The 8,992-nt window shown below is 27.1% G+C and overlaps 3 protein-coding genes across 5 annotated transcripts in view; 1 reads left to right on the top strand and 2 right to left on the bottom strand.

The window, feature by feature from the left end:
* Positions 1–898: 898 nt before the first annotated feature.
* Positions 899–4,292, bottom strand: LOC106787342 (probable ATP-dependent RNA helicase DDX27). Its single transcript, XM_014749629.1, has 11 exons — positions 4,090–4,292; positions 3,779–3,961; positions 3,474–3,710; positions 3,088–3,393; positions 2,899–3,026; positions 2,477–2,819; positions 2,075–2,256; positions 1,674–2,002; positions 1,334–1,582; positions 1,159–1,240; positions 899–1,079 (listed from the first exon to the last, which is right to left on the bottom strand). The coding sequence occupies exons 1-11, from the start codon at positions 4,174–4,176 to the stop codon at positions 995–997; spliced, it is 2,211 nt and encodes a 736-aa protein (XP_014605115.1). The 5' UTR covers positions 4,177–4,292; the 3' UTR covers positions 899–994.
* A 63-nt stretch (positions 4,293–4,355) lies between these two features.
* On the top strand, positions 4,356–6,443 carry LOC106787332 (flap endonuclease 1). Its single transcript, XM_014749616.1, has 8 exons — positions 4,356–4,582; positions 4,663–4,765; positions 4,941–5,107; positions 5,200–5,309; positions 5,383–5,586; positions 5,663–5,881; positions 5,966–6,154; positions 6,229–6,443. Exons 1-8 carry the CDS (start codon positions 4,501–4,503, stop codon positions 6,301–6,303), a joined length of 1,149 nt encoding a protein of 382 aa, XP_014605102.1. The 5' UTR covers positions 4,356–4,500; the 3' UTR covers positions 6,304–6,443.
* A 21-nt stretch (positions 6,444–6,464) lies between these two features.
* Positions 6,465–8,992, bottom strand: part of LOC106787331 (reticulon-4-interacting protein 1 homolog, mitochondrial-like) — a 2,926-nt gene continuing 398 nt past the window's right edge. The window contains exons 2-8 of one of the 3 annotated variants that reach the window (XM_014749613.1): positions 8,602–8,905; positions 8,325–8,470; positions 8,069–8,218; positions 7,669–7,958; positions 7,360–7,545; positions 7,108–7,285; positions 6,465–7,041 (exon numbers count right to left, since the gene is read on the bottom strand). In XM_014749613.1, the coding sequence (XP_014605099.1) occupies positions 6,841–7,041; positions 7,108–7,285; positions 7,360–7,545; positions 7,669–7,958; positions 8,069–8,218; positions 8,325–8,470; positions 8,602–8,905 (1,455 nt within the window). In that variant the 3' untranslated portion in view covers positions 6,465–6,840. The remainder of the gene's footprint in view (positions 7,042–7,107; positions 7,286–7,359; positions 7,546–7,668; positions 7,959–8,068; positions 8,219–8,324; positions 8,471–8,601; positions 8,906–8,992) is intronic. The other 2 variants (XM_014749615.1, XM_014749614.1) reach the window with 2 other exon arrangements.

Here is an 8,992-nt window from a genome sequence, read left to right as displayed (position 1 = left end):
AAAAAAGATTTGGGTACAAATTTGAATAAAATTTGATGAATTTTAAATTTTGTCTATATCTCCGGAAGTTTCTTTTTCTTCTTTGTGATGATTTATTTAATTACTGATAGAATTGCATATAAGTGTGCATGTAATTGTAAGTAATGAATGATTGAGATTATTGTAATATTGATATACTCAAATTCATACGGATAATAGTACATACGAAAAGAGTGAAAGAGAGAGAGAGTTTTAATGTTACATTTTTTCTGCAAAAAAGTATACATTTTTCTTATCAATAGGAAAATAATAATAATAATAATATTTTAATTAATATTATTAATATATTATTATTATTATTACTATTATTAATTACAATATAATTATAATTAAACATTATTTTATATACCATTACACGATAAATCATAATTCTTCTCAAATATAACTTAGGCTTTTTTTAATCGGATATAATTGAAGTTATTGCTTTTATCATAAACTTGTGAACGTATATCTATAACTATTTCATATCTCATACAATATATTGACACAAGTTTACTTAAAATTCATAATAGTCTTGCAATTTTTAAAAAAGAAATATTTTATATTTTGTTTCATGATATATACACATATCTTTTTTGTGTCACCAAAAGTAATAATTGATCATTTCTACTCTACGGTCATCATTAACTAAGCACAGATCTTATTATAAGTTAAATATTACTTTCTTAGGTGGTGTAATATCTTCAATTTAATGATGCATAGTACTGCAGTTTTTACAAAATAAAAATGATCATACATTATCCATTAATACTGATCAAAAAAAACCAATTAAAATAATCAGTGCTATTCATCTGTCAATTTATGACATAACTAAAAGTATTGTAATGATTATATAATAAAATAAATAATTAAAACCGGATTATAATTAAAACCGAATTATATTTAACGCGTTTCATAGAATTTTATTAAAATTTATTTTGTTTCATTACAAATTAATTATTTATATTTTTTAACGTTACCTTGATCTCTTATTTAGACTTTTTCCACCACGATAATTAGATTTTCGTTTATTTTTTGTAGAATTTTGTTTCTTATTTGCTCTGAAATATATAAATATTTTAATTTATTCTAATATTTATATACATTAATGCACACATATAAATCATGTAGTTTACTTACTCGTAACGCATTTTCTTGACATTTTTACTGCTAGTATTTGTCAAATCATTAGCAAATGAAGATCTTGATCGTTTTCTGGATCCTATAAAATTGTCATTATTTTACATAAATAGAAATAAAATCAACATTTTATATATGAATGAAAATTTTGTAAAAGTCATAATTTTCTATATACCTTTATTGTTCCTAGTATATGCATCTGTATCTATAACCGTTCTAATCTTCTTCGCTTTAAACTTTTGTTTAGCTACTCTTGCTTGATATGCTGCTATTTTTTCCAATTCTCTCTTTGCTCTATCTTCGGCTGTTTCCTTATATTGTTCCTTTTTCGCATTCTTCTTTTTTTCTTCTATCACTTTAGAAAAGTCCTTTTCCTCCTTATCTTTTTTCTTACGTGGTTGTTTCGTTGTTAATAATAATTTTTCTAACAGAAAAATAAGAATTTTTGTTCTATAATAATTGTGTTTATTATAATTAGATATTTTTTCATTAATTTAAAACATAATTTAAATCACCTTTCTCAGTTTTCCTTTCCTTAGAACTTTGGAACCAATTTCTACGATTCTTATCGTCTGAACCTTTGAGTATTTTTTCAGCTCGGTTTGCTTGATTTTCTATTTTAGCAAGTTCTCTTTCATTTTTTTCTTCTTGTAATATATTTTCTATGTCTGGTTCTAAGGCTTGTAATTTTTTATTATATTTGTCTATTATTTCCGGTGGTATTATTCTATTTTTTACAGGATTTTTAGCTTGTTTGATTATTTCTTTCACTAAATTACGTTCTTGTTCGCCAGCCAATGATACCGATACCCCACAACGACCAGCTCTGGCTGTTCTTCCGACTCTATAATTTTTTCATTCAATTTAAAATATAAATTAGATATGCAGTTTATATACACATTGTTCAATATTATACCTATGGATGTAATGTTGCATGGTAGCAGGCATTACAAAATTAATTACAGTTTTTACACCACTGATATCTAATCCTCTAGCTGCGACATCAGTTGCTAAGAGAATATCTATTTCTTCATCTTTGAATTTACGAAGATTTTCTAATCGTTGAGGTTGCGTAAGATTGCCATGAAGTTCTCCAACCTAATAAAGTATCAAAATTAACAAAGGCTCGGCACATATCGCGACCCTCAGATATTTGTTAAGGGTATATAGACAATACCCCTACAAATGTGTAAAGTTTTAAAAATATCTGAGGATCACGATATGTGTCGAACTTTTGTAAGAATCTGTATGTATATTATTTTTTTGTTTTTTCTTTTTCTAACAAATAGTTTTCAATGTAGTATCGAAAGATTTTTACCTTTATACCTAATAATCCTAATAAAATGTGCAACTGATGAGCTTGTTTTTTAGTTTGTACAAAAACCATAGCGTGATCGTGGAATGTTCTACAAATTAAAGCTGCTAATACTGCTTCGCGATCACCTTCTCTTTCTTTACGTATTCTAATAAATTCCTGACGTAAATTAAATGCAACTTCTTGATTACTGTCCACAAATACTTTTACTGGTTTATCTAATGACATAGCAGCTAGATCTTTAACTTCATCTGTCATAGTGGCTGAAAACAAAATAGTTTGTCTGCTCCTTGAACACTGTTTTATAATATGCTTCATTTGCTCAGCAAAATATTCATCCAACATTCTAAACAAAATGTATATAATTTTAAATTCAATCAAAATCAAAACATATCTTTTAAATGTAGAAAATGTTTGTTAAATACCTATCTGCTTCATCTAAAATAAGTACTTCTATGCTATCCAAAGAAAAAGTTGGTGTGTTCGTTAAATGATCAATCAATCTTCCTGGAGTTGCAATTACAATATCTGGATTCTTGCGTAATACAGTTTCCTAATCGAATATGTTTGTTATTAAATATATATAGTTTTACATATCAATATAATTTACTTACTTGAATTTTAACATCTAATCCACCCACAGATAATCCTACTTCAATCGTAGTAAATTGCGTTAACTGTTTAGTAACTTGATATACTTGTACCCCAAGTTCTCTCGTTGGTACAAGTATCAGAACTCGTGAAATAGCAGGACCATTTATTGGTCTGTACAATAATCTTTCCACAACAGGAAGTATATAAGCTGCAGTTTTGCCAGTACCAGTCGCTGCACAACCACATATATCACGTCCCATTAAAGCGACTGGTATAGTAGCCGCTTGAATAGGTGTTGGATGAACAAATTTCATTGTCGTTATTGCCTGTAATAAATAAATCATTTATTTTTCGTTTCATTTTGTATAAATACAGTTATCATATTTCCAATATTTCTATTTCGTACCTTTAATAACGGTCTTGATAAATTCATTTGTTGGAAAGAAACATATGATTCGACGTTTGTAAATTCTTCAAAATTAATTGTTTCTTCATTCTGTTCTTTAGTACTTTTTTTTCTTTTTCCTTTTTTTCCCTTTGTTTTAAATGCATCTTTTTTGAGTTCATCCTCTGATAAGGAAAACTCATCATCTTCTTGAGAAATTTCTGATTTGTTCTCGTTGTCGTCATCGACATCTTTATTCTAAAAGAAAAAAAAACGATATTATAAATATTTTGTTAAACTTATTAATTTTGTTATTACATATATACCTCCTTTTCCTTCTGCTTTCTAATACTTTTAATTTTGTCATCCAATTTAGTCTTCACTTTTCTTTTAATGTATTTACTTAAATCATTCCACGTATCTTGATTGTATTCGGAAGCATCATTTACAAATTGAAAATCAATATCAAAATCTTTTTTTTCTTGCCTTTTTTGCTTACGTGGCTGAAACTATTTAAAATATTAAAATATTTAAAAAGAAATAGAACATTATACTTCTATTACAATTCTTAATATTATACATACATATGAAAAATAAATGTTAAATAATAGAAATTGTATTATTAAGAACAACTTACATTGTCTTCCTCGTCTGATTGTTCGGAATAATTAGGCACTTCTTCATCATCTTCAATAGTTTTTATCAAATCAAAATTAGATTTCATTTTTTATAATTCAAACACAAATCAGTTTTATTAAGGTTATGGAGATGCAAGAACACGTGGATATAAAGTATACCAAAATTGAATACATAAAATTATAAGGAAAGTATTGCCAACATGTTTTATACCAACAAATCCTCGAATGTTTGTTAAATTTCATTTTTCTTACGTTGGTATTATGAACAGTCATTTCAGAAAATAAAGGCGGGACACCTAGTATTCCCGCGTATTCTGTAGATTTTCTTGAATGAAAGTTTGAATATCCATCAAAACTCTATTTACTTTTATTTACATATCCACAAAATCTTTATCAGTGATAACTCAAAAATGGGTATTTTGGGCTTGTCAAAACTAATAGCTGATATAGCACCTGGTTCAATCAAGGAACGAGAATTGAAACATTATTTTGGTACAATAGTGATATCACTTTGTTTATATTCATTTAAAAAGATCTTATTTTATTAATTTAATTTTTTCTATTTTTATTAGGTAGAAAAATAGCAATAGATGCATCCATGTGTTTATATCAATTCTTGATTGCTGTTCGCAGTGAAGGAGCACAACTTACAGCAGCTGATGGTGAAACAACAAGGTAATATCAAATAATTCAATATATTAATCATATACACTGTAATGATTGTAATGTAAACACCATTGGAGTGCACATACACACACGCAACGCACACAAAACAAACATTTAAATAAAATATTTATTTATTATATAAAATATTTTTGAATCCATTTGTCATTCTCTTTTTTGATCATAGCCATTTAATGGGAACATTTTATCGTACTATACGTTTAGTAGACCAAGGTATAAAACCTGTATATGTTTTTGATGGGAAACCACCAGATTTAAAAGGTGGAGAACTTGCTAAACGCGCTGAAAAAAGAGAGGAAGCACAAAAATTGTTGCAAGCTGCAGAAGAAGCTGGTAATTTTTTATATCATTTTTGTTGTTGTATATTATTTATTTACTTAAGTACACCACTTATTATTTAGTTTATTATTTTTTATTATAATAAGGAAATGCTGAAGAGGTCGATAAATTTAATAGAAGATTGGTTAAAGTTACAAAAATTCATTCTGATGAAGCCAAGCAATTACTTAAATTAATGGGTATACCATATGTCGATGTAAATAAATTAATACTTATAAGTGTCGAAAAATGAGATTGTCATATGTATTAATGTCTATTTATATTGGAAGGCTCCGTGCGAAGCTGAAGCTCAATGTGCTGCTTTGGTAAAAGGTGGAAAAGTTTATGCGACAGCAACAGAGGATATGGATGCTCTTACTTTTGGATGTGACATTTTATTGCGTCGTTTAACTTTCAGCGAAGCTAGAAAAATGCCTGTTCAAGAATTTCATTTTAATAAAGTATTAGAAGGTTTGGAATTGAATAAGGATGAAGTAAGTACTTTTATTATGACTCCATATCTAGTTTTAGAATTAATTAATCGATCTGCTATTTCATATAAATTTTCAGTTTATTGACCTTTGCATTATGTTGGGTTGTGACTATACAAACAGTATTAAAGGAATTGGTCCTAAAAGAGCAATAGAATTAATAAAAACACATAAGTCTCTTGAAAAGATTATAGAAAAATTGGATACTAAAAAATATACTATACCGGAAGATTGGAATTATAAGCAAGCAAGATTGTTATTTAAAGAACCAGATGTTGCAAATGTCGATGACATTGAAGTAAAATATTATATATGAAATATAGTAATTATATTTTTTTATATACTCGATATTAATTAAACAAAATTTGTTTCATTTTATAAGTTGAAATGGTCAGAACCAGACGAAGAAGGTTTAGTAAAGTTTTTATGTGGTGACAAACAATTTAATGAAGAACGTGTTAGAAGTGGCGCAAAAAAATTATACAAAGCTCGTAATACAACGACCCAGGGTAGACTTGATTCATATTTTAAAGTATTACCGACTCCAAATTCAAATCCACAAAAGCGTAAGGTAAATTTCAAAACCTCTTAATTCTTTTCAATGTTCTAATAATTTTTTGTATATATATATATATATATTAATAGATAGAAGAAAAGAAGGGATCATCTAAGAAAGGCAAAACTGGTGGTAATAGTAAATTCAAAGGAAAAGCAAAATAAAATTTATATGATAACGATTACTATGTCTCGAATAGAAAAATCTTAAATATGATGCAAGATCTCAAAATATCTACTTTTATTTTATATCTAAAATCTACTGTAAATCGTCAGTGTTAATAATACGCTCAATTAAAAAGCAATACATGTATGTGATTAATAATTTATTAAGTATTTCAAATCGACTGATACATATATTAAGAATTTATGTTTTATAAAAACTGTATCTCAATCTTGATTTAATATTCCAATATAAAAGAATCATTGCATCAATAAATAAAAATTTACTTTCTTTTGTAAGTGCATTATTACTTTTATTTGTTTTTTTTTTTTTAATCTTATAGTTTATTCTCTTTTTATAACTTTAGCAATGCGTAAAGCGAGCTTAAAAGAATAACATGTGCATTTATTTTTTTCTACTTCATCAGTCTTAACTTTGGTAGCATTGCAATGATGATGATATTTTTTTTCTACAATAATATACCTCGATGATAACATCTTAATGTTTTAATGAGAAAATTATTTCAAAATGATCTATTTTTAAAATTTTATTATGGTACTTCCAATAGCATCCGGATCTAATATGTGATGTAATGCTTCTTCGATATTGTGAGGAGTATAAACTCTATCGACGACAGGTTGTATTTCATCTGCATCGGTTAATTCAGATAATGCTTGCAAGTACTCGACTTTTATTTTAGAACCTTCTTTCCATTGGTGTATATTACAACCAAATATATACTAAAGATAATTATTAATAATTTAATAATATTTTTTATAATAATTTAATATTCATTGTTTACATACCTGTATTAATAATTTAATGCGTACACATCCAGCAAATATACTTCCTGATATAAATCCCAATGAATCTGACATTAAATGTTCAGGCATTGTTGTCACGAAGGACCCATGAGGATGTAAATATTTTTTTAATATATGTGATTCCGTTAATTGACCACTGGTATAAAAAATTGCATTAAACCTAAAAAGTTCTGTTTTGAATTTTTAATAATCATCCTAACAGTTTTTTCTTTTTTTATTAAAAGTATACCATACTTATCATGAAGTTCTAACTCCTTCTCAATATTTGATTCATTTAATGATAAAACTTCATCAGCACCTAAAGCTCTCATTACAGGTAGAGCATTTTGTCTAGATGCTGTTACTACATAGCCGCCCCATAATTTTACAAGTTGGATTAAAATACATCCAACTGGAGTATTACCTCCGTATATAAGCACCCTATAAAAATATAGCTTTGTTTCATTAGGAGAATGATAACCTTAAGAAAATTGAACATTATTTTATCAGAGCTATTGTCATTCAATTGTAAATCTTTTTTAATAATTATACTTTTTGTATTACCTTTGTCCTTTTGCATTGCCTTCTTTAATAATAGACTTATTAACTAAAGCATCCCATGCCATGCAACCGCTATAAGGAATACTCGCAGCTGTTTCATGAGTACATCGTTTAGGTCGCTTAACTACTTGAGTTTCTGGAACAGTTATGTATTCTGCCATGGTACCAGGTGCCCATGAAGGTACAGCAAGAAATACTTCGTCTCCAATGTCAAAATTAATAACGCTTTGTCCAATATCAATAACTATACCTGAACAATCCCTACCTAATATTATTGGAATATCTTTATGCCTCTGGAAAGAGAAAAAAACTCAATGTTACAATAGCATGCTAATTGGGTACAAAGAAAACTGAAAAATAACACAAAAGTAAGTATTTAATAGGATAATTAATATTTTTTTACTCTAGAATTTAGGAGTCTTCTATAAGCTTTTGAATAACCAGAACATATTTTTGTATCAACGACGTTAACCGAAGCAGCTTTAACTTGTATCAGTAAATCGTTAGATTTACGAATCGTTGGCATTTCCGCATCATCTATCATTGAAACACCCTGCATTAAATACGATGATATTTATATATTTATATTTATATAATGCAAAGTTTTTGTTAATTATACATAGATATATGTATATATATATATATTGTTTATGATGTACCTCTGTACCGATATAATGGTGACATATAATAGCTTTTATATAATGCATATGGTGGGAATAATAAATCCAATTCCTACCTATGATATAGCCTATTAATGTACCTATCGATATACCTGCTAGACAAAATATGATCTCTCTTCGTGTGACTGAAATAAATATATTAAATATATATTGGAAAATTAGTGGATCGTCAGAATATTTTCTTATGAAATAAACATTTTTTATAATAATATATAGTGTAAAACGTTTGTAGGATTGAAATAAATTAATGTCATACCTTCATTAGCACATATCGCTGGTAATTGTTGATAAAATTGTGTAAAATTAATATGAATAGAATAATATTTGAAATGTAACTGTTCCCAAGATTTTTTAATATACGTTAGCAGATTATGTATGATATCTTTCATATACTGCACATGTTGATCGCTAGATAATTCTTGAATGTACCTTTGACAGTACGTTAATAATGCAGAAACCCATTGTTGTCCTTGTTGAATCGCTAAAGATGCTTGAACCTTATCCCAAATTTCTTTTTCAATTATTTCATACTTGCAGAGACATGAGAAATATATTTCTTTCTATATGTATATATGTATGTATGTATATTATTATTATTGTTATTATTATTATTATTATTATTATTATTATTATTATTATTATTATTA

The sequence above is a fragment of the Polistes canadensis genome, unplaced genomic scaffold (genome assembly GCF_001313835.1).
Source record: "Polistes canadensis isolate GaletaPanama2010 unplaced genomic scaffold, ASM131383v1 scaffold_98, whole genome shotgun sequence".
Classification (NCBI taxonomy): Eukaryota; Metazoa; Arthropoda; class Insecta; order Hymenoptera; family Vespidae; genus Polistes; species Polistes canadensis.
Note: the sequence above shows the minus strand (reverse complement) of the source record. Positions and strands in the feature narration are given on the sequence as shown.

Coding starts and splice junctions, on each gene's coding strand:
- LOC106787342 (XM_014749629.1), bottom strand. CDS start 4,176: ATGAAATCTAATTTTGATTTGATAAAAACTATTGAAGATGATGAAGAA. Junction 3,962..4,089: donor AATCAGACGAGGAAGACAAT/GTAAGTTGTTCT, acceptor TATTTTAAATAG/TTTCAGCCACGTAAGCAAAA. Junction 3,711..3,778: donor GAAAGCAGAAGGAAAAGGAG/GTATATATGTAA, acceptor TTTTTCTTTTAG/AATAAAGATGTCGATGACGA.
- LOC106787332 (XM_014749616.1), top strand. CDS start 4,501: ATGGGTATTTTGGGCTTGTCAAAACTAATAGCTGATATAGCACCTGGT. Junction 5,882..5,965: donor CAAATGTCGATGACATTGAA/GTAAAATATTAT, acceptor TCATTTTATAAG/TTGAAATGGTCAGAACCAGA. Junction 6,155..6,228: donor CAAATCCACAAAAGCGTAAG/GTAAATTTCAAA, acceptor ATATATTAATAG/ATAGAAGAAAAGAAGGGATC.